Source organism: Fukomys damarensis, unplaced genomic scaffold (genome assembly GCF_012274545.1).
Source record: "Fukomys damarensis isolate Sample0158 unplaced genomic scaffold, DMR_v1.0_HiC HiC_scaffold_29, whole genome shotgun sequence".
Classification (NCBI taxonomy): domain Eukaryota; kingdom Metazoa; phylum Chordata; class Mammalia; order Rodentia; family Bathyergidae; genus Fukomys; species Fukomys damarensis.
The window spans coordinates 23,334,248-23,360,468 of NW_022900941.1; the positions used below are offsets into that span (position 1 = coordinate 23,334,248).

Below are 26,221 nucleotides of genomic sequence, written 5' to 3' on the forward strand. Positions count from 1 at the left end.
CATTTTTCTTTCTTCAAATGGAGCCAAATTATGGAGATTAAAATATCAACATTATAGAAAATCATTAATAATAGATATGTTTTCATTATTATCACTAGAAAAATTGATTTTTCTAGGAAACATTCAGAAAACAATTTAGTTGACAACAAAAGCATTCCCAAAACAAGAGCATAACTTCCAAACTGTTAAATTTTTCTCCTTAGTAATTTTCATAATGGATACAAATATACCACCAAGTATACTTTGGATCCACTTTAGAAAAAGATCTATTTTTTTCCCATGGTGGAGAATTCATGTTTAATCATTTGAATTGGAATACATACTTAGAAAGCAATAAATAGCAAGTTATTTAGAAGTGTTGCATGAAGCAATGCAATGCTTGGATTAATCTGGTGTTTTTCTTTGTTGTATACCTATACTGGATGAGAAAACTTCTTAGAGATTTGGCAGGGTTAGTAATTCACTATCTAGGAAAACATTTTCTCATCAGGTGAGACCATAAGTAGGAGGAAGGTTAAAAGTGAAAAGTGGACTTCATTCCTATGTTGTAATTTTGTCTGCAATCAGACTGCCATCTTTGCTCATTCAAATACAAACTATACCCACATGGCAAGTCTAAAATGGCCCAAGAGATGTATTTTTTACCCATGTGTTGGACCATGCCAAATACGTAAACAGAGTTATTAGAATTTTTCTTCTCAATGTAGAAATTTTTTATTAAAACTACTCAGTGAAATGAATATACCTTTTCATCCACCTTGATCCTACCATTCTATACAGTACACAAGGACAAGGAATTAGGTGAAACACTCTCTGTTGAGGTAAACAGCATATAAGGACTCAAACACATTTCTTGATATTCTAAGACCACCATAGGTCATGATAATTATTTAGGTTTTTAAAAGCACTTTATTTGGTAAAATCTAGCAATATATAAAAAGGCGAGTCGTACAATAAACTACCAGAAAATTAATAAATAAAAAAGGTTGCCATCGGATAAAAATATGAAATTTGAAGCAGTTAGAAAAGTATAGGAAAAATATTGGAGCATGACTATTATATACTCTTTCAAACTGATATATGTGCTAATTATTTCAAGCATCAAGATTAATATAACAATTTACTTTTATCCATGTATTTTGTTTTTATCTGAATCTGTTATTTTGCTACAAACATATACCCTCATCTATGAAATTACAAAATATAAATTTTATTTAAAAGTGCAGATATGTTATCTTATGATCCATAGCACTGAAAAGTGTTTATGACATTAAAATGTATGTAACTGTCTCTGAAGAAGTAACATTTGGAAATGTGTTGATTTCATTATTTTAAAAGCTTAGTCACACATATCTACTTAAAAAATTGACAAAAGTAATAAAAAGTATGAATTACATCTGAAGTAGTTAGAATGAGATTCCAGAAAATATAATTAATTTCTAAAAAGAAGTCTAAAAATCCTATCACTTTGTAATTCAGTAATTTACTTCTTGCTAATATTCTTTTTAATGTGCAGTCATGATAAAGAACTTGTCATGGAACCTTTGGATAAAAATAAAGTCTCTAATTATTATTGCACAGATATTAATAACTGAAACTAAAAATCTGTTATCTCTTTATGGGAACCTTTCAAGGCTAAGGAAGAAAAGTGGAGCAATGAAGACAATTGCCGAAGACCTTTAACTTCCCAGCTGGGATCTTCCCACAGAACCACAGTATTTGGGCATCCCTTTGGAGACAGGGAAAAGAGACCATGTCTCAGTTGACTTCAGTAACCTAACTATGGCTTTTCAATATCCTTATCTTTGAGGATTCTTTGTTATATTTACTCTTTTCCAACATATCCTCCCACTTCTCATTGGGAATTCAGTTTATTTCAGCCTACAGCTGATAAACCATCAGCCTGCAACCCCTGGTAGGTAGGTGCCTGACAGGTTCTATTTGGCCTGCACACTGCTGACTACAATGTTCAGGAAATGGTAGATGACTTTGAAATACAGTACATACTTGCACAGATATTGAGTTCCTGCTGAAAACTGGAAATTCTGGTGCCTGTGACCTTTTCTCACATGGCTTGTGCAGAGATCAGACATGTATCTCATTTCCTACAAGATCCCTCATGGTATCACAGAAAATAAGATGAAGAACCGGCTCCCTTCGAATCTTGCCTTTACTATCATTTTCATTGCAGTCTTTCTAAATACCTAAGATAAAGACTTCTTTCCTGATTCCATCTTGAAGCCTGATTCACTTGCATGATTCTAAGCCTTGATTCCAGTTCCATTTCAAGGTCCCATGATTTCATATTTCTTAGTCTTATGTTTCATTTTCTTCATCCCTCCCCTAGTTTTATTACAATATTCCAGTTTCAATTGACTTTTTGATTTTATATACAGGTAAATTTCAACCATTATAGAAATTAGATGCAGATTTTTGAAAAGATTGAAAATTATAAGAAAGTTAATTGTATGATATCATGAAAGTAATCTATGACAAATACATTTACTGCAATATTAGTTGCAGAGCTGTTCCTCAAATATTATGAATGGTTTATACAAAAGAGCTTATAACACTCTGTGCTATCATCCTACTGTGACAGACTTCTCATTTCTCCTTTGCTCATAAGAACACTTGCATATGAAATATATAATTGTTCAAAAACTCAGTATCAAAGTCTAAATGTGCATTTTCTGCTAATGATATTTTTAAATGTAATATGACAATTACAACTTTGTAACATATTGAGTGACAGGCATTACATTTCACGCTTTCTAACTGATATGGTCGTGATTTTTAAAAATAAGCACGTTATAGGTTCATTTGGAGCATTCTTTACTCTACAAAAGTTAATAATTCAGTCATATTATCTCACAACAGACTTACCATGACAATGTGCTCCTTCATCATAACCATCTGAGCAATCCAAGACACCATTGCACAGCTGGGATAAATGAATACATGTGTCGGTACCAAGGCAAGCAATATGATTCAAGGAACACTTGATTTCTACGTCCTCAGGACCTAAAAATATGTAAAAAAAAAGAAAAAGAAAATAATATGTGTTACTTTCAGTTTTTTAAGCACACTATATTACTAGTACTAGTTTCCAAAATAAAACTACAGAAAATACTATCAGACAGCATCTGATTCTTGGAGACATCATAATTAGAACATGCAATTAAAAACTTTTTTTAAGTTGCACAGAGAGTTAAATAATGTTATTCTTTTCATACAATGCAAAATATAAGTATATTTTTCAACCATTAAAATAGCATAGTTTTAAAATCTGAGATTTTCTATATCTTTTATCCCTAGATAATTTGAAAAAAAATTTAAACTCCTTGAGTCTCAATTTCTCACTTGTAAACTATGAGTGATGGCAAATTCATAGCAGGACTCCTGTTATAATTGTACCAGGTAACACAAACAAAAAGATCTTGTAGGATGAGCATGCCAAATCTGAAATATGAAATTTGAAGTGTTTAGTCAAAAATGACCCAATATAATGTCTAAAAATATTCAGATTCTAAAACATTTTGAGTTTTGGATATGTGGATTCAGGATGCTTAATAACTAAAGTTATTTCTATGACTTAGATATGGAATGTCCACCAAAGCCTCTTGCGTTCAGAGGTGGGACTTTTATAATGTGATAGATTATGGAGTGCCATAAGTGACTTACTTCTAGCAGGTACAGTCTCCTTAGAAGAGACAGGTCACTGGGGCATGACCTAGAAGACTATATCTCTCTGTCTAGTTCCTCCCTTCTTTCTCTGCTTCCTGGTTGCCATGATTTGAGCAGTTTCTCTGCCAGAACCTTCCACCTTGCCCTTCATTCCTTATAGCCAGGTGACCAGGGGCTGAAAACATGAGCCAAGATAAACTTCTCCCCTTTAAGTTGTGGGTGTCAGTGATTATTATGTCCCAGCAATCAGAAAGTGACTTAAGACATCTAGGCAAATATCCTTTAACTCAGAAAACTCTAAAATCTGGAACAAGTCTAACCTCAAGCACTTTGGATAAGGGATATAAAAACTATATTGCAATGTAAATGAAGAAATATCAATCTAAAAGTGGTTTTACTTTTAATTTGTACTTTAGAATATGAATTATAAACTTCTTGATATCAAAATCATTTTACTTAAAAAAATTTATTGAGTCCATATAACACAACAGAATTCACTAACAAATAGATTTTAGATGATGAATAGGGCCTAAACATTGAGTTTACCTTTTGGTAGTAACTACTTTGTGTAAGCATAAAATGCTTTTTCTGTTTTTAATGTATTCTTAAGTCAGAATATGTAGCTTTGAAGTTTACTATGTCTAAGACTCTATTAAACCTTCAAATTGTATGTTCAATGTACAGATTTCTAGTTATTATTTCCCAAATGTAGGCACTCCCAAAATTCCCAATGTTATTCTTAGTCTTACGTAACACTCTCAAATCCAAAGTAACAATATTATTATTAAAATTATGTCACAACTTGCTATTGATTACTGATTATTTCAACAATCACAATGCTACAATTAAAAATATTTAGGTTTTAAACCACTTCTGTCCATGCAGAAGAACATTAGTTGGCTTAATTAGGTAAACAATTAGTATCATTGTCTGTAAAATGGGACCACCAGCAGAGTATCTTTCAGTGTCCTTATGAATGTCTAAAACTATTGATAGCAAGGCATCCAGCACTGTGAGGTGCTTGCTCAGTGTAGGATTTCAGCCTGTTAGAGTCATTAATTAAATGCAATGATAACAGAGAATTTAACAGACTGGAAGTGGTTTTTTTGGGTTCAAATCTTGGCACCAACCTTTATGAAAGGGTTGGGCAAGCAAGATTTATGCCATTCTTCTACTTCACAGTGTTGTGGTGAAGGCTGTATCAAAAGCTCTTCACATATCACTTGGCAAATAATAAATAAATATTTGCTGTTACAGTTAAATATTATGCTAAGGAGAGCTGCTGTTAGGTATTTTTGTTGTTGTTCTTGCTGCAAGCTCCAAAAAGAAAAAACAGCCCCCAAATTTCATGCTTTACTTTCACTATTTGGTTGATGCAAATAGTAATAATAGAGAAAAGGCCAACTGAACACTACAATACACAAATTATGAAAATCACAAATAATAGTATTATGATAGAAGTAGCAAACAAAAAAATAAAAAGTATTACATAAGGTAAACAGAAAACTGTAGCTGCAAATAGTAAAATATTTTGGAAACTCCTTACCAAATATAAAGGTCTAAGTGATTCTGATGCTAAAACAGCTCTCTTCATTGTTTTCATTTAAATAAAATATGAAAAAGATTTATGATGCAGTTTAACTAGGTGAAATGTTGCCATCAGTTTCTCTGTAATTTCCCACGTATATTTATAATAATTACTACTATATAAGACTACTAATTTTGTCAAACACTTAACCCAACTAAAACGTAACTCATTTTACTATAATACATTTAGGTAACTTGAGTATCAATATTTCTAAAAATTAACATTTACTTTCATGTTTATGTGTTTGTGGATGTGTCTCTGTGTGTGTGTATGTTTAAATTAAACTACGAATACACACACTTGAATCAGAAATAAAAATAAACTGCTTTTCACTGAGTTGAGTTTTTATTTAGTCATACATTTGTATGATGAGTATCAATTTATTTAATAATAAAAATAAAAAGCAGTAAAGTTCTATGATTAACAGTTTTGATGTAGTTTTTTTAATATTACATGGATGATTTTACACTTTAAAAATATGCATCCTTGAGCTGGGCATTTAGCTCAGTAGTTCTGCCACCTGCCTCGTAAGCACAATGACCAGAGTTCGATCCCTGGTACCAAAAAAAAAAAAAAAAAAAAAAGGCTCCTTCCATAATTGTCAAACTAGTGGATAGGACAGTCACACTGAGACCATTCTGTAAAAATTCCACAAATGGTCGAACAGAAAGAATATCTCATAAACTTGGGCAATTTTAGAAATTTTGTAATAGGAAAATTTAAGTAACTTAGCAGTTCTTATAAAACAGCAAGATTATTTTTAGAGTGATGTTTTGTGTTGGATGAAATGAATGTAGGATTTTCTGTCTTTAAGACTGTCAGGTTATTGATGAAGATAACAAAAGAGGTGAAATTCAGACATGGGGGCAAGAAGGGTTCAGCTATTTATACATTTTGAGAATATAGGAACGTACTTGGTTTGCACCAAGATAGTTTATAAAACTGTAAGGTTATCCCTAACAATAAGATATAGGGTCAAAAGATAATTTATTGTGGAATATCTAGAGAAGAGATACTTTGTTCCTTTACAGACTAGATAGTATAATCTTCCTGTCTTTAATACACTTTTGCTTGTCTTTTATTATTTCTGAGTAACTCATAAGACAACTAGACCATAGCTAAATGGACTGTGCCTTAACCATTCCTTCCCAAATTTTCATTTTTAAATGCATTCTGTCAATGAAAATAGTTGTAAGGTGCCCTGGAGTAAATGGTAGAAATTAGCTGTAGTGGTTGATTCAGACATGAGATGTTACCCTCACAAGTGAGAATCAATACCTTAGACCAGTACTAGAATACTTCACGTGGAAAAGTGCTAAAGCAGGTATTTTGTTATTGTTCTTTCTAAAGAGTGGAAATAGGAAAAAGCATTTGGAAAAACAACAATCCCTTCCTCAAGTACAATTCACCTAGAAGTCAGGTGACATGAGTATTTAGTGTACTATTATTTTGAGGGATGATCTATCCTTGATCCCCAGTGCTCATGTACACAGTGAGGAATATATATACCATGACACTTTTAGATCAGTCCTTAAATGGACAAAAGTGTCTGTCTAGTCCTCACCTGTACCCATCTACCTGTGTGACAAACAGAAAAAAGTAAAATTTTGCTGGGACAATGGAGACTATACACATTCCTGAGAATATTCCAGTGCTGCACTAAATGATTCATTTATGAAGATTTTATATCATATAATATATCTAGCTGGGTTCATTGCTGAAGACTTCCTGATATCTTGGCATTTCCTTTTTAGTTGCTGAATCCTGAGGAAATGCAGGAACTCAGAACAGGGTGGGGGTCACAGCATAACACACAGGGAATTTCACACAACAACACTTAAAATGTTCGCAAGTTCTTTAGTCTTAGTTGGAATATCACTTCAGCTTTCGGTGATGCATTTTCAGAAAATATTTTCAGTCTCCGAAATCTTATTTTAGGTGACTAAAGTAATTTGGCAAACTTCAGAGTATAATGATTAAAAAAGAAAAACTTCATCATTAGGGGAATTTAAATTATATCAACACATAAGAATAGTGTTTGTACTTTAAATTATTTATAGGCTCTACCCAATTAGTGGAAATAGGCTCTGTTTCTTAAACAAAACCATGTTTTACAAACAAGACTTTCAGGTAATGCAAGAATAATGTGATTAATCTGTATTCTTTTGAATTTATAATTCACAATTTATACAGACAGAAAATATTTTACTCTGTTTGAAAATAAGAGGTAAGAAAACCGACAAGCTTCATGAAACACATTTTCTGATTAAAGGTAATGGAGCTCACACATTTTGTGAAGAGACTCCTGTATTGGTAAACACAGCCACGTATCAGCTCTCGTCAAATCAGTGTATAACAGAGAAAGCAGCACCACTTTTCCTTCCAAAAGTTAACCTCTGCACTGTTACCATATCCTGCTTTCCACATCTAGACCTATCAAGAATCGTTTCTTGGTGTCATTTCCCATTTACTTCTTTCTAATGATTCTAAGTCCTCTGACTACAATGTCATACCGTTTTCTCAATCTACACACCCAAATAAAGTTTCTTTTTCGGATCAAATGTTCATTCCAGTAGCATTTCTTTCTTCCTACTTTTTAAATTTCATTGTCTGGCTTCTGAAAAGTATGGACTACACCTGTTCCACTCCCATATCCCACTCACTATTTTCAGCCTCCAACATTCTGCTGAACTTGTTCTCCTGAAGATCTCTACAGTTCTGCTCTTACAAAGCCAGAGAGACACAAAGTCCCTTAGAAACTGGCTATCTTCCCTCTCTCTTAGTCACACATCCCACTGCTCTTTCTCATGTTTCCCCTACTCAAGTCACACTATTGGTGATGTTACTGCTCCTTGCCCATGACTTTCACACAAGCTCTCTCCTGAAATTTTCTCCACCCTTGGCCTAGAAATAAAATCAGCAAGTTCAGTTGGGTTCTGTTATTACTTTTCCTGAAAAGTTTTACTGACTTTTATGAGCTGTGAGCTTTTATACATTTTTCTCATTTATTTCTATGATTAATATAGGCACCAGAACATTGCCCAATTTATAGTTTGTGCTTAATGTACAGAAGTTAAATGGATACATGGCACATTTTCACTCCCACTGATTTCTACTTCTCTCAACCCTCCCAGAACTTACTGTTTCCCATCATCAATGTATTCTATTAATAGAAGTTTTACTTATGACTACTCTAAAATTTATAATGGTTTTATTTTTAATTTTTTTGTAGCAGGGATCAAACTCAGGACTTTGTAATTGTGAGGCAGGCAGCTGAGCTAAATCCCCGGTTAATGTTTTTGTTTGTTTGTTTGTTTGTTTTCAATACAGTCTAACTGTATTTCAGGCTGGTCCTGAAATCACTATATACTTCAGGCTAGCTTTGAACTTTGCTTCTGCCTGTTTCACCATTCTGAGTGTTGGATTACAGGCATGCACCACTGCACTTGGCTTTATAACAGTTTGCCATTGCTGGCTAAACAACAACAGCAACAACAAAACCAAAAAAACCAAAAACAAACTAAAAAAAACCTCCTTGCCCTGATTTTCATCCTGTAATTGAAATTTAATGGATATTATATAAACAAGTTTAAATTTTTAAATTCTTTTTCACTCAGTATCATCTTCCAAGTCTCTAAAATTCTGTTTATTTCTTGATGTTGCACTATTATCTGGAAGGTAAACCATCTCTTTTTTCTTTGTAAAACACAATCCATCAAGGTCCTGATCAAACTCTAGACTCTCTTTACAGTTTTCTTTGGTAAAAACAATGTGATATTGAGGAAATATGTGACTAAACAGAAACCATTAAATTTGTTTTTTACAGGATACTTAGTAGTTGTCTACAATACGAAAAAGCACTTCATAGAGACTCTTTGTTCACATTTTAAAAATGGAAATAATAGCGCCTTTTTCGGAAGATTGTCATGAAGAACAAGGAAATGATAGTTGGGATGCACTACACAGATGAGTTAGTTGTGGATGTCATTGTTCTCACTTTGTTCTATCAACTTTCCCAGGCATTGTTTATATCACATTTTGACTTTTTATGACTTGTAAATCTGTGCAGTCTGACTTCTCCACATAACATAGGCACGTTTGTATCATTTCCTGAGTCCCAAGTCCTTTAATTTATTTTCTCTCTCCTCTGCTTTACAACATTAGGGAGTGTAATGCAGCAATGAAAACATATTGAACACTAGTTGGTACAAACTCGACTAGAAAATTCTTTGTCATGTGAAGTTATCACAAAGAAAGCATAAGATGTCATCAAAATTGAGAAATTTAAAATCATGCAGTTTTGGACATCTCATAATTCACTGAAACATTTGATTATATTTTAAAGCACTATTTGATCTTTTAGTAAGGCCTACTACAGATTAAAATACACTGAGGAACACAAGGATTGTTTTTATGAATATGTTACCTTTCAATATTTATCTTTTAAAAATTCAATCTCATAGAAATATTTTCTTCATTAAACAAAAGATTCTATGATTTCTAAGAATTTACGAGAAATATCTAAATTTAGCTTTCTAGAATTATTTATAAATCTTTCAGTGTCATAACTAAGTGATATATTAAAATGACTAGAGACTAAGATGATTTTAAATATTTAATCTTTTTATCTTTATTGGTTTTCACTTTTGTGTTGAGTATTTTGGACATGAAAATCAGACCTAGATTCTTGGACATATTATGAATAGACTAACATCTCTGGTTCTTTAAAGGGGGCAAAAAAGTATATGGAAATATTACATTGCAGCAGCTATGATAATTGTCCTATCTATAAATTCAACATAACTATAGCAACCTAAGCCAATTAAAATATCCATAAAGCATAACAAAATTATTCAGTAAATATGTCTTATACTCATAAGTAGTACATGACATAAAATTACTTAATAGCATAGTTCTATTAATATTGAATGTAATATTGGATCATATATTGTCTTTACCGAATAATATATTCTTTACATGTTGGGGATAAAACTCAGGGCTTCATGCTTGCTAAACAAATGCTATAGCAGTAACTCCATCCCACAGCCCTCCAAAGTGTGCTTTCATATGTGCCCTACTTCACCCAAAAAATAGATATTTTAAGTATAGTGGAAAAATAAAAGAAATTTACAGTATTTCAAATAAAATTAAAATTAATTTCTGAGCTTCAGCTTTAAATATGTGTACAATATTAATTCATATCATTTTTTAGAACATATTATATGAGTACACTTGAGGATAGATGAATTTCAGTTGAAACTTCTAACTTTCATAGGCCTACAATCTAATAGTAACTTGCTCAAAATAATTTCAAAACAGGTTTGTGTTTATATATTTCAAATGGATGTTGTGAAGATTCAAAATCTGGAAGAGATGCAAAGGTGACTGATTTCATCCAGCTGTACACCTGTAAGTTATCTCCGACATCTGTTCTATTTTTAGAGCCCCTGGGAAGGAGATTTTTGCATCTTTTTGATAATGTGGTCCAAACTTTCAAACTCCTTTCTTTTTTGCTCTTATTCCTTAGAAGTTTCCATGTAGGAAGAGTCTCTGCATTTAACATAAAGAGCTTTATTTATGTATTTAATATGTGAACAGTATAATGTGCTTACCTAAGGATTATGGTTCCATATTAGTGAGATTCTGCTATGACCAAAGTAAAATCATGTGTAATATCATGGAAATAAATAAATGGAAGGCTAAATGAAGATTCTTTTACTGAAAACTTCTGGATCACATCAAGAAATACTATCACGTTAGAAATAGCCTCATATCAGTGTATGTGTGTGCATGTGGGTACATATGTGTTTTCTGCAAACTGTTAAATATGTTAACATATTTTATTGTATTAGTTGATTGTTGGCATCTAAATCAAGCAAACATAGGTTAAATCTAACATTCTCCTGTACTGGTACTATAACCTGAGAATATAGACAATATTGTAAAAAATATTGTATAGATATAGCCAAACAATTATTATTAACTATAGTGTTAAAGTTTTTTCTAGTCTTCGGACTGCCGTAGTTGCTAACTTTTCAATATAAGGACAAATAAATTAAAAATTAAAGAAATCACTGTTTTATGAGTGATTGTCATTACAATATTGTTACTGATTAAATCCTGTGTCAAAAGAAAGAACTCAGAATGGGTGATTAAAAAATCAGTAACCATTTGGTTTCTTTAAAAATTCTTCATGCTTTTTTTTTTTTTTTTTTTGAGACAGGGTCTCACTGTGTAGTTGAGACTGACCTGGAACTCACTATGTAGCCCAGGCTGGTCTCCAACTCAGAGCAATCCTACTATCTCAACCTCCAGAGTGCTGGGACTAAAGGCATGCGCTACCACACCCAGCTCTTCTTCAAGCATTTTTCACACTGTTTCTAGGTTGCTGCATCACCCACACATACGTTTTGTTAAGAGCTTCGGAAACTGCTTTCCTTCTCATTCCACTTCTGTCTGCCTAGTGTAAAAAGACACCTGTACGTTTTCAAAAGATCTTTTCAAATCCTGTTCTTTGCTATTCAAGTTTGATAAACAAGGTTCTTAGCTTCTGTACTTGCAAAGAGATTCTTATAGAAACAATGGATTAATTCTGAACATTGAAACTGCACCATCAATGAAAACGAGAAAAGTTCTTTTGAGAAAAGGGCAATTCATTGAGACTTATATACTCTTTTGGGTGGCAATTTTGTTGATTAACTCTCTCTCACATTTTAAACAAATGAACACATATTTAATCAATAAATAGATATCAGAAATAAAGACGTCCTTCTATCTTCAGTTTTCTAAAACTCTACCAAACCCAGCAGAAATAAACATGTTCCAATCATTACTTACAATTATTTCTGTGAGAAAAATATTTACCCAATTTGTAGATAAAATAGCTAGGAGAACAGATGAAGCACTCCATTGGAGACTATCATTCTTCTGGAACACAGAATAGAAGCTGAGTATTCATTTTCTAAAGCAATACTTTTTCCATTTGTTCTCTGGGTTACCTTCCCTATTGTAACCAGACAACAGCTCTGGGTTGCAGTTCTGAAGTTTAGGGTAGCATGGAAAGCCTGCCCAATTAGAAGCAGAGATGACTCTCTGGTAGGAAGCTTATTAAGAGACTGATGCTTGATGGGAAAAGCCAAGCCAAATCAGACAGTCCTCCACAACTCTCAGAGGACAAGCGTCTCACCGCAACAAAGGGACCTTGAGTAAAAGCAGTCAACTGGTTTGTCCACATATTGGATAGTGGAGATTCATTCTCTTTGATTCCCAAAATGTGGTACAGATCGCTTTTAAACTACATATTGTGCATGTAGGGATATTACTACAGACTATGCTTAAGAGTTTTGTATTATTTGTTTTTGTTTTGTAGATGTTTGTAAGAGAAGTTGGTAATTTCTCCAGGCTATTCCTCCACAAGCTAAGATGATACAGTGTTAGATACAAGACCCAGTAAGGACAATAAACCAAGTGCAGGTTAATGTTGGGGGATTAATGGAAAAAAGGGTATTTTTGAGGTATGTGGGAATAGTTGAAGAAATTCTTAATACAGAAATCATCATCATAGACCATGAAGGGTAATACTTACCTTTTTTCTCATTGAGTCTATTGGTACTTTTTAGGTATACAGTACAGTACAGTACAGTACAGTTACAATCTTCATTGGGATCTTGAACCTTTATATGACAGGTCTTGGTTCTCATTTTTCCCCTTACCCCTGCCCTCTCTTCACCTCCTTCTCCCTTATCTATTTACAAAAACTTTATTTTCGTTTTCTCAGAATTTTTTTCTTTTCCCTTATTTCCTTTCCCCTACCCTTCCCACTTTCCCTACACCTTTAACCCTTTTCTTCCTACTTCAATTTGTCAATAATACCATTAGAATCTTATATACAATTATAGTTTTACAAATCAGAGAAACTATTCGGTATTTGCATGTGACTTATTTATTTCACTTAAGAGTATGACCTCAATATGCATCCATTTTACTTTTTAAAAAAAACAAAGAGCACTAAGAAAGCCATCATTTGGTAGCTAATGATATAACCCAAAAATATATTGAAGCAAAATGTTTATACTACTTTTTTTGGTACTGGGGATTGAACTTGGGTCCTTGCACTTGTGAGGCAGGCCACTAAACCGCTGAGCTAAATCCCCAGCCCTTTTATTTTTTTTTTTTTTAGTGTGTTTATACTTCTTGCTTGCTTTCATATTAAGAAAAAAGAGGAAAGCTATGTTGAGGATCCACAAGAAGCATCTTTTTTTTTTTGGTCAAATTAGCTCTTTCCTATAATTTAGGCAAGTGGGAATCAGCTCCACAAAAATGGGAAAAGAAGCTTTTTTATTAACAGAATTCACTCAGGTCAGCATTCAAGTCATAGATAACCCTAAAATGAAAACAATCTTTTTTATTTAGAGAGAAAATTAATATGTGATCATTAGTCATTTTGATTTACTCTTTATATGTTGGCAACAGGTAGAAAAATATTTTCTGAGCCTATTGGCAAATTTATCCTATTAAAAGTTATTTAATAGGAACTGTTCATTTGTTATTCCATTTTGGAAAACAATGAAACTGAAGTTTGCTTGGTGTGCATAAATACTAGAAAAGCAGAAAAGAGAAAAGGAAATATGTTTCATATCACTCTACTATATTTTAAAAAGAAAATTTATGCTGTATGCAGAAACAAACAATTGTTTGAGGGAAGTGACTATCATACAAATAATATTACAGTGAGAGGGAATTGTTACAGCCATGTGAACCATCATGTGAGACAGTGATTTTTTTTATAGCAACCAATTTATACTTTAGAGAAAGAATATTAAACAGCCTAACTTAAAGGCCACTGGATGATACAAAATTATTAAATATAAAAATCCTGAATCAGTGCGAGGATACAGATATACATTTTCAGAATAAAAGTGAAATGTTATTGATGAAAGATGTTCTTTGTTTTAATTTTTATGACATTCAAAATGATATTAAATCTGAAAATGACTTTATGATGTACTTTTAAAGAAAACAAACTCTTTCTTATTACATTTTGTCAAGGTAGCATTATATTAATAGGGTAATTGCTCTATATTGAGTGCTTCCTATGTTCCACGCTCTGTGGTAAGCACAATACCCATTATCTTATTAAATCCTCACAAGAACATCATGAATTAGGTACTATAATTACTATAATATAGAAGAGAAAATTAAATATTTTAAAGGTTAAATAGCATCTTCAAGGTTACAATGTAATACTGTTATCAGATCTTCTATGTCATCAGACCTGGTTTCTTTATTATATATTCATATCATATTATTCTAGAGTCTAAAAGAATGAAGCTTAATATTCTTATTAAGACTGTTTTCATCCACCTTCTTTGACTGTTATTTGACTGTTTCATCCACCTTCTTTGTGAGGAGGACTGAAGTATCTCAAGGAAAATGGAGAAAATCAAGTTAGACATCAGGATTGTAAAGTCCTGCTCTGTCAATATGTAAACAGCTTTCACAGCTAGAATAATATCCAAATACGTAACAACAGATGAAATGAACTTTGTAGGCTACAGCTTCTGTCCTCAGTCATAAAATGTCCACTTGAGGAAAGTCTTAGCCCACTGTGGATGACATGTAAAATTCTACTTGAGACCATTACCAGCTCAGATGCCCACGACTATTCTGACAAGGAAGAGAGAGAGTGTGTGTGTGTCAAAAGGTGGCCAATGGGAGGCCGACAGCCAAGTCGTTTGATGGGTGCCACAGCAGCCTCTTGCTTTTGCCCACTTATTTGTGAAGATACATGGGATTATTTGAGGGGCCCCAAAAGACCACTTGGTAGTAGCTGTTTAAAGTAAAAATAAAAGCATTTCAATATTATATTTCTGTTTGAATGTGGCATACATACAATCTAAATATCAGTTGTGCTTAGAGAAATTGTGTCATCTATTTCTAGCGAATCCTAACTATAAACACAGTTCCCACATATTTTGCCTTGATGGAGAATATTTACCCATTGTGACTTATCTATGATGTATCACAATGATATAAATCAATCATTTTTTTCAATGATACACTGGTATGGCAAAGCCCAATTCTTCTAATGATCAGCTAAACAATCATAGCACTAAAATCTGCCCCTTATCCAGTTCATCAGTCTATTGCCATGTGTCTGTCCCCACATGGTGGGCCGCACTCTAGAATCAGTCTGGTTATGTGGCAGGTGCTTTTCTCCTTGGTGTGGTCCTTGGCAGAGGCTCATCGCTTGGTCAGCTCAGTAGGTTGGAAACAAAGGAAGAATGCCAAGAACAGGTCTAAATACCATATGGCACAATGATGGGCCTTTCTGTTTTTCAGCCACCTCCTAACATCTGCCATCCGTATATTCTCTCCATGCCAAAATTGACACAGGGCAAGTCAGTCTCAAAACTCTAAGAGGGAAAACTGATACCAGTTATTAATCAATTCCATATAAAACAATCCAAAGCCTTAACTAGCTTGATTTTGAATGCAGTGTGCTGACACTAAACACTTATCTAGATTCTCCCTGGGAGACTCTACAGAAAATCACTACAGGGACTTAGAGTGTGATCATATAACTGCTTTAGTTCATTAAGCAGTACATTGGCTCCCTTGTTTTAAAAAGTGCTGAATGTCTCCAATTTATGTGAACAATTAAACAACTGCAAAATAAACAATATTCAGTGAATAGTGAATCAGCAAAACAGATTCCTCTTTCCTGAAAGTGGTCATCTATTGGAAATAGTCGCTTTTGTCTAAACTTTTATAAAGCAATTGCTTTATAAAATTGATATTCAGAATATCTGTATTCTGGATACTCAGAATATCCAGTATTCTGTGAAAGGATTATGTTTTTTGGAGAATTAAAGGAGAATATAGAAAACAGTAAGATTCAACTTAAAACACACAGATTTCTAAAATTACTGATGTCATTAAGGATACTAACTCATTAAACAGTATCTGGTCTGAAAAAATTAATGAACTAGAGATACCTATTATTTGAATATTTTATAGGAATTTCTTGCACTTACAAAAAATTGTGATGATTTTTATATGTGCAATAGATCCTTGCAAATATTTTTTGCCTCAGGAAGAAAAACAAAATAGCAACAATAAAATGAAAATTTCTGATTATGCATGCTGTTGTTATAAAAAAGACAGAAAATAAATGAAACACATATTAACCAAAAACATCAAGTATGCTTCTCTATTTTACTCTTCTATTGTGTTTGAGGAACTCCAGAGTTGGTCGACTTTACACTAAATTTTGTTCCATGATAAATTAGTAAAACAGAGAACAATATTCTGCTACCAGCATATGTAAATACACAAAATATACACACCATTTTCTGTAGTTTTTCTTGTGGCTCCTTCTGTGTACTTATAATGATACTATCTAATGAAGTTGATAAAAGATAGCAATTAAGGTAAGTTAGCATAGTTCTTAAACTAGAAGAGATGAATCCAAACAATTTCTTAAAAGATGCCTTATTTCTGCGTAAATTTTTCTTGGAAATGATGTGGTTTATTAGGGTATTTTATTAAAAATAAAGACTCAATTCAAAGCTTCCTCAAATATGAAAACTTAAAATTACCCTAGATTATGTCCATCTTTGTACCTTTTGCTGGGGTCCACCAGGGATTCCATCCTTAATAATTTTACAACATTTTTCACCATTTTACTACTTTGATTGGATTTTCATGAATTATGTCTCTCAAGAACATTTTCCCACACTTCATACTAAATATGCTGTCAGCATCACAGTCAGAGCCATGCATTATACTCTAAGGCAATGCTTCCAAAATTTTAGTACACATATGAATTGCCTAGGGACCTTTTTAAAGTACAAATTTTGATTCAGTAGATCTTAGACTGAGACTACACTTCTGGAATCTTGCTCGTGATAAAATTCTGCTAACTGTACTTTGAGCAATGATGCTAGAAAGCCTACAAAAACTGCATTTAAAATTTAGTGTCTGTATGTAGTGTATGTAGTATTTATACACAATGGAGTACAAATCTGCCATAAATTTGAGTCATTTGTAGAAAAATGCAAACACGTTGTGACCATAAATTTAAATGAAGTAAGTCAGACATATAAGCAAATTATGGCATGATTTCTCTTATATGAGAAATCCAAAGTATAAATAGTTTAAAGAGCAAAGTAAAATACAGATAACAGGAAACAGAGAGATACTACTTTTGCAAATCAGAATGAAGCTAAGACATGGGGTAAGGGTAGAGGAGAAGGATTCATTAAACATATATACCAACTCCCCATGATGAATCATTATCCATTACCAGTATATAGTAATTAAAGTTAAAAACTGAAAAATAAAAAAGAAATACGAGGTAGTATTTTCTTCAAAAGTCCCTGTTTTGTGTTGTCTGTTTTCAAAACCAAGAATCTAAACGTGAAAGTACAAAGAAAGAGCTGATCATATATATATATATATATATATATATATAAAAATGTCAGTTCTGACAGACAGCTTGGCTCCAACTACATTAGTCATTTCTCAATCTGCTGTTTTTTGTTTTTTTTTTGTGACAAGGAATTAAACTCAGGACCTTGCACTTGTGAGGCAGGCATGGTGGCACTGAGCTAAATCTCAGGCCCTCAACCACTGTTTCTGGTAATATTAAATATTTTGTCACCTTTTCTCTCCTGCTGACTTCCCATAACACATACATCTGGCCCACACTTTGGGGTTTTTTTGTTTTGTTTTGTCTTGTTTTGATGTGTGTTTGTTTGTTTGTCTGTTTTGGTACTGGTGTTCAAACTCAGGACTTTGCGCTTGGACAGCAGGAGCTGCACCACTGAGCTAAATCCTGACTCCACTCCATATTATCGTAGGTCAAGGATAATTAAGTCTTAACAGCTATGAGTCAGAACTTGTGACCTGAGAAACACGAAGACAGAAGACCAACTTCCATTTTATTGCTAAGTCTTATATGTTGTAAATACATAGAGACATATAAATGTATGTATACACTATTGTTTTCTTTAATTTACTTTTCTTCTGCATCCTGTCTTTGTTTTCACATTTATTTCTCAAACTTTACTTCTGGGAAACTTAAAAAAAAGTTTGCAACTCTGGGAAACTAGCACCAGGCATATTTTACTGTACTTTTCTTAATTGCAACTACCTTTTCTCCTGTTTTCTGAAATCACTCTTCTGCCACTTCATTTATTCCTTCAATTGTTAACTGATGGTTAAGAAGGATCTAGTCTGAAGCCACTTAAAATTTGTCAAGGAGAAACTTGGTGTCTTATTTTATTACTATAAAGTAACCTAGAATAATTAATCAAATAAGTACTAGGACTTTTTCTCAGACCACATTCTACTGTGAAGTAAGAAAGGAGGAGAGGATCTAGGATGAAGTTGGGGAGGAAAAAAAAAAAAAGCATTACAAGATGTTCCCTGTTTGGTAAACCTCTATTTAATATAAAAATGATTAAAAGATTGAATAGATGTCCATGAGATTCGAACATTAGTGCAAATCTAAAGGTTGACAAGTAGTTTTTTAATTGACAATAAATAATTGTATCTGCCTTTAAGGTATTTAAACTACATTTTAGATTTAATGAAAACAGTATCAAAATTTAAAAACATAGTATTTAGGAGGTGAAGTTCTTTTGACTGTTTTAAGAAATATCTCAAACAGTGAAAATAACATTAAAGAATCTAGAACTACTCAGAAATTATCTGTGTCGAAGTATTGACATTATATCTTGCCTTGAAATTTCATGACATTAAAAAATATGTATCAGTAACAAACATACGACACTAGTTTTTGAGGGTAAGATGCTATAAATTATTGAAGTATGAGGGCATAATAAATGACCCTAATTAAACATAGTCATTAAATAACTTAATTTGCTAATAAAAAATAGCAGACTAACATACAATTATTTTTTTTCAATTAGAGAAATTCTCTTAGTTAGAAATCAATATCTTTATTCACTGTACTTCAACAACTCATTCTTTGTACTAATCTCTACTGAGAAATAAAAGTCCCAGATATTTACAAATCTATCATTTTTGGCTAAGATTCTGAGCAATAGAATTCCATAGGCTACAATTCTGGACCTGTTTTCCTAAGGACATTTTTTTTTGATGTGCCTTTTAGGAAACTGTCACTTTGAAATATAAGCCCTCTTGCAAGTTTCCAACATGGTAAAATAACTTTTCACAATAGTATCCCTTTATATCCTTCACAATTATGGCATCAGTGAAGCTGCTAGAAAATAAATTTTTAGCAGAGATTTGGTCCCTCAATAAAAGTCAAAATAGTGTTCCAACCGGCAACCCTCATCAGGCTAAAGAGCTGCTTCCTGGCTAACACTCCAGTCATTTCAGGGAGTTCATGATGAAAAGAAGCTACCTAAGTTAAGCAATTTGCACAGACATGTGGCTAATCCCTGCCATGGACTTGTTCTACATGATGTATGCCCTTGAATAGGAACTCTTGTATGTATCTATGTTGTAAATATCTCAAATTCAGTTTGGCTTTCTCAAAGTTGGCCTTAGCTTTGAAGGGCAAATGCTCAACCTGTTCCATTCAGATTCTCATTTCTTCACAGTCCCTGAGCAAAGTAGTCAGCACCTGAATAGATTTCATTTTCCACAAGTCTTTCCTCATGGATTCATATCTCTATGCTAGTATGAAAGCCTACAGAAAATAATACAATATTAAATTGTATCAAAAGTCCTTCCCTTGATAAGGATGCAGTTTGTGTTTATTGAATGAAATCTGTAAAAGTTAAACTTAATGGCATCAATTTGATTAGTTTAAGAAACATTGTAAAGACAATTTCTGTGTTAATTCTAGTCTGTGCTCAAAAGACTAGTATGCTAAGAAAAATGCAGACAATAAAAGCCAGATTTAGGAGGTTTTAGTTGGGAAGAATACGTTCATTGGCAGTTGGACTGTGAACCATGTGTGTTATACTCTGGCAGAAAGTTTATCTACATTTTATCCATGTCCAGGGACTGCTGGAGACTGAGACTAAGGGATATGAACTATGTTAACTAATTGATCTTGTGGCTGAAATTTCAAAGCAGCCCAATATTCAGGCTTTGGGACTACTACTGGCTGCTTTTAACCAAATTTACAGTAGGAATTAGGGAGCCAAAAATCATGGCATAAAAAATCTGAATGATTTAAGGTTTCACATGTGTCATTTTAGAGCTAAAGGATGTGTAGCTGCTAAAGAGATTGGTACCATTAAAAAGAAAATGAAGACTTTGCACAAAGACAGAAAGAAAGAAACCTTGAGGGCATCCTAGAAATCAGTAAGACTCCATCAACTGTAGGCTCAAAGTGCAAAAGTGTAAACCTTTTATTTGAGCAGTCCCTGGGACCCTGCTTGAGCAGAATCCTAGAGATTGAGTCCCCTGGATTTATTTCACTACACTCAGCAGTCAGGCACTAAAAGGCCATTGCAGCCATGGTCAGTGAGGGTCTGGCAGCAGCTCCAGCTGGCAGCATACTTTGGTGTCGTCCATAAGATGCCAGCTTAATAGGCATGAAGAATGTAAGAGTTGTAGTGTCAAGAAGGCTTCCTACCCAGATTTCAAAGGAAGGTTTAGGAAGTGAGGAAAGGAGTCCCAGAGAGCACAGTGCATCAACCCATGGGAATGAAACCCAAGGTGCAGTGGAGACCTGAGAAATTGCATGCGCCAAGAATATGGGATATCTACAAAGGATAGCCCTAAGGTGCAGCCAGCCCAAAAGAGAGGCTGTATGAGCTACAAAAAGCAAGGCCATAGGACTGGGCCCACCCAAACCCTCTGGAACTCATCTCACAGGCATTTTCCCGAGATTCTGGACATGAAGCTATAGCACTTAATATTTCCCCTACTGGGTTTTAGTGTTGCTGTGATCTTACTCCTCTTTCTTATTCTTCCCTCTCAGAATGGGAATGTTCACTCTTTGCCTTTGTACCTTGGGATTATACAACTTGCTTTTTTTTTTTTAAGACATTCACAGCTAGGAGTTTACCTTAAATCTCAGGAGAGAGTTGAATGTGACTAAGCGGTGCTAGGACTGTTGACACTTTGGGAAGGCATTACTGTATTTCCACTTGTATACAGGAGAGCCACGTCATATTGGGTAGATTTATGAGTTTGCTTTGTCTTTATTTAGAGATTTAGTATTATTTATGGAGACACGTTTGGGTGTTAAGTTAACAAGAGGTACGAAGTAATGGTTAATCTTAATTGTGTCAACTTGATTGACTTAAAAATGCCTAAAGAATTAATAAAACTCATTTCTGGGTGTGTCTAGGTCAGTACTATATGGATATATTACTTGAAGTACTATATATAACACTTACATACTTCCTTTCTGGCACTGTTACCGTTCTGCTTGTTGCCATGAACTTGTCATTATGTATCTTCTCTGGTGCCAGCCAATCATGAATTGAATGCCCTGAAACTAGACAAATTAAATGTCCCCTCCTTTAACTTGAGTGCATGATATTGTGTTCCAAAAATAGAAAAGCTAACTGATGTAACATCCATGTACTAAGTAGTTGCCTAAGCTCTTCAGACTTATTAATTAATTCAGTCTAGTGAACAGTTTTATGGAAATACTCATTATTTCCATTATACAGGTAGACAGATGTTGAGAAGTTAAAACTCTTGTTGAATGCCACACTTATTATTGTTATTATTTTTAAAGTCAGGTCTTGAACTCAGAAATGCTGGGCTCACATTATGTGAATCATATTGTCAGTTCTCACATAATCACCACTGTGCCTAAATATTAGCTAAGACAATAAATGAAAGGGAGGATTTCTCTCACATTGCTTTGGGTTGATGTTTTCCACTATATAGCTAGTGTATTATCTCTGAAATCCTCCTTATGGTGTTTTGTTTGACTCTGTTTTTATTTTACTTTTTCTTCTTCCTCCTTACATGGTTCTTGATATTACAATAAAAATAATTTAGATCTGGGTTCTGCAACATGTCATGATCATAAATAATTTAAATAATAGCTTAAATGTCACATTTTAAAAATTCTCAAATGAAAATTGCAACTTTAGATAATATTTGGGCTATTAAAATAATTTAAAGCTATAACCACTGGTAGAAAGGAAGAAAAATTTAAAAGATTTAGGAAAAGCTTCAATTAAGAGTAAACGAGATATATTAAATTTGTTTTAGTCAGTTGGCATCAAGTTAATTTAAGGCATGAAAATTCAATGTGTAGTTTTGATTTTTTATTATTAAGCAACATAAAGTAACCCCTTTTTTCATTAGAGTTAAAGAGGATCAAAATGCACTACCTCAAAATATACCATTTTGCCTTAAGAATTAATTTGAGCTGAAAATAATGAAGAAGTATCAGATGCTGTGAAAATGTCTCCTTTCTTTACTCCCTTACTTTTTCTTCTGTACTATGAAGAGAATAACTCTTAATCACCAGAAACTACTCATCATTAGAGAACACTTGAATCTGAAAAACAAATTTTACTAAAGTAATCCTTATCTTCCAACAGTTTTTCATATCTATCTATATAGATATATAGATAATATAAACATAAAATACAAAATCTTTGCAGTGGTTCTGAGTACTTGAGTTATCATAATACACCACATGAAACAGAAACCATGCAGTGATTGTCAATAGCATCCAGTGTCCAATCAAGTAGTTGTCATTAATTCTGGCCTATATTTAAAGTTTGCACTGTAATTTTGTCATTTTATACTTTAAAGTTAATGACCCATGCAAATTAGATAGAGGAAGAAAATTACAGCTTTTTAATATTGTTATTATATTTGAGGTTTTGGTAACTGGGTTTTCTATAAGGTTAACATTGAAATCAGGAGTATTCTACTCTACACGAACACATCTATGCACTGCAATTAAAACCATATGGAATATATTCCTCATGCAATTCCTGCAAAGATCTAAAAGAAATAAGCTTTGTACAGAGTAACATGCATAAAATTATAATTTAAACAAAAATTCAGATGCACTAGCAGCATAGTCTCAGGCTTACAGTTTAACAAAAATAGCAACAGATCTGGAGTCAGATGCTTAGGCTTGGCTCTGGCATTCTCGAACTATATGACTTTGAGAAAATCACTTAAGCAACCTACGTCTCATTCTACCATCTGTCACATGTTGATGGGGAGGTGTTGCAGACAGAGGCACCAGCCTAATCTCACAGTCTAACCTCACAGTCAAGCCTGCATATAAGGATAAAATGTTAACAACAGATGTATGAGGCTTTTAGATATCTGAACACTTGCAAACAAATGTAAGATTTAATTATTCGAGTGAAGTAGTAGAGCAGCCTCACAGAGAGGTTCATTTTAAGATATTTTATGCATTTGTAGGGTAAAATTACAATTTTAGGACTTTGTACTCAAATAATCTATAGCAATCAATAACTTACAAAGCAATAGAATGCGGGGACAACAGAAAGTTTCTCGAATTCTTTCCAAGGGGAATATAAGGAGTTTAATTGCATTTAATATTTCAATACTCCAGATGCCTTGAACTAAATGGAAGACTCTTCCAAGATTTAGGCATTTGCTGTTGCATTAATATTTGTATCTTAAACTCTATTTTTTAATCAAAATATTCCAATATGGTTAAAACCTCAATTTTTTTATTTAAAGGAAAAATGTTATATCTGATAGAGGTAATATAGATAAGTAATAGCTAGCTGAAGTAATATACTCTTAGGAAACAATTTAGCTTATTGAAAAAAGTACGATTAAAGAAATAGGATAGATAGGACATAGCAGTTTCAAAATCATAAAGCTTATAATTATGCTGAACTTAATATAAAAATCAATTTTTAAATCTTTAGGGCTATTTTATACCCTATTGCTGTGGTGTTAAAATGGACTGACCTCACTAATGATTTGCTTAAAATTAGATCATTAATTGCATACAGGAAAGTTGCAATTGCAATAGTGGCTTTTTTCTCAAAGATAGCTCACTTAATAATGGATACGAATATATATTTGACAATGTATGTAATTATACATTGTATGTGTTAAAATATGTGTATTTTTTCTGATTATGGAACCTTGAACCTAAGACATAAAAAATTTCCCTAACTACTTCAGATATTCTACTTATTTCCAGTATTTAAAATTTCAGATTCAACTATTCATTGCCAAGTTTGAATTTAAATGGTAGTTAAAATTTTGATAATACACTTATACGTATGAAAGCCCAGACTATGGAATGTAATGACAACACTCAGTGAAATTCTGGCATTAGTCATAATGACTTCCTTTTCCTCTGTGTATGATTTGTAGTGTGCCTAAAAACACCCTCGCTCTGGTATGTGCCATATTTATACAGAATTGGAGAATTGGGAAAGCCCAAATGTATAAAGGGCAGATGAAAAATAATTTTCTTAAGGCACATTTTGCCATGTTGGAAGTTATGAGAAGAAAAATAATAAAATAACACTCAATATATTTAGGCATTCAGGCAGATATTAACAGTGAGTACTTTAATCCATGTGTATACAGGATAAATTTATATTTTAATTTTATTCATAAGGCCATTATCTTCAAAAGCCACCTTGGAAATAATTTAACTTATTGGATTTCTGCCAACTGCAAATACTATCTAATAAATTAATAATGTTGGTAACTAGTGTGTCCAAAGGGAGGCTGTTGTGTGATAAATACTTTGTGCTTGCTGGCAAATTCATATTTATTGTAGATGGATTCCTTAGGAGCTTGATATTAATTAAGGCTGCTTTGGAAAATTAATTGGCTTATTTATGGTACAGCAGTACGTAAAGACTGTAAGTTCCTCAAGGGCAGGAGAGATGTCTTAATCATTTTTGATCACTAATGGCTAGCATAGGAAGAAAAAATATTAAGTGATTTTAAAATATTAGTACATTAAGGAAGTCATTAGTCAATATTTGACTGATTTATAGCTCTGGCTGGTAGCTAGATCCCACTAAAAGTAGGGGAAAAAACAAATTAATGATGTCATCAAGAAACTTATGTTTGGAAATAACTCTTAGATTACCATTTAAACATGAGAAGTCCAACCAAAGAACATACCTGTAAAGTATTTAAGTTAGTAACTAATTGTTTGCAATCTTTTAACAGAGACAGTGTTTTACATAGATGGACACTGGTTAGCAAATAAAATGGGTTCTATGAGAGCAGTGATCTTCTCATGCTACAGTCTCCAAGAGGATCAAGAGTGCTCTGAAACTCAAGCCATCGGGTTCCTACAGTAGAGATGAAACTCATTTTGCCCTGTTAGCTATTAGCCAGGTATGGCTAAACTAAATGTAAATTAATTAATACTAACACTCATTGAGTGAGATAAAATTAAAATTTAGTTCTTCTGTCTCACTACCGACCTTTTGGATATCATTAGCCAAATGCATCTTAATGGCTAATACACTGGACAGTGCAGAATTAGGATATTATTTCAAGCATCACAGAAATTTTTATTGGACAATGGTACATGAGATCAAAGGTTTAAATTACTTGTATTATTTCAACAATTTTGAATAGCATAATTTTTATTGCTATTGTAAGACTTGAATAGGCTAAAGTGACTCCATGCTAATAGGCCAGACTGTGCTTCTTCATATGCTAATTGCTACCTTGGTTAACAGCCCGCCCAGGGGCAAATGGTTTGACAAAAGGTGACCCTAGATCATTTCCTGCATAAGATAAGCAATGTGTTTGCAGTCTTGTTCTGTGAATTCCCTGACTCTTTGTTTAGAAAAACCTTATAAAAAGTACTTCAGCCCCTGAGCAGTTGCCTCTCTGAGCCACCTGGCTCCGGGAGTGCCGTCTGGCCAGACTAATAAAGGTCTCTTTACCATCTAGGCTGGTGTGTTCCTTCCTGGGTTTCTCGGTTCTCTGTCGTGTTCCCGGAGCCTCGCTGGGTGTTAGGGCCCAGCATCGTGGAGGCCTTTCGGCTGTTCA

The 26,221-nt window shown here is 33.3% G+C and overlaps 1 protein-coding gene across 2 annotated transcripts in view; it reads right to left on the reverse strand.

Annotated features, from left to right (window-relative positions):
- Positions 1 to 26,221, reverse strand: part of Lrp1b (LDL receptor related protein 1B) — a 1,779,190-nt gene that overhangs the window by 1,140,189 nt on the left and 612,780 nt on the right. For both annotated transcript variants that reach the window (XM_033757153.1, XM_033757154.1), the window contains exon 3: positions 2,884 to 3,021. In XM_033757153.1, coding sequence (XP_033613044.1) covers positions 2,884 to 3,021 — 138 coding nt within the window. The remainder of the gene's footprint in view (positions 1 to 2,883; positions 3,022 to 26,221) is intronic.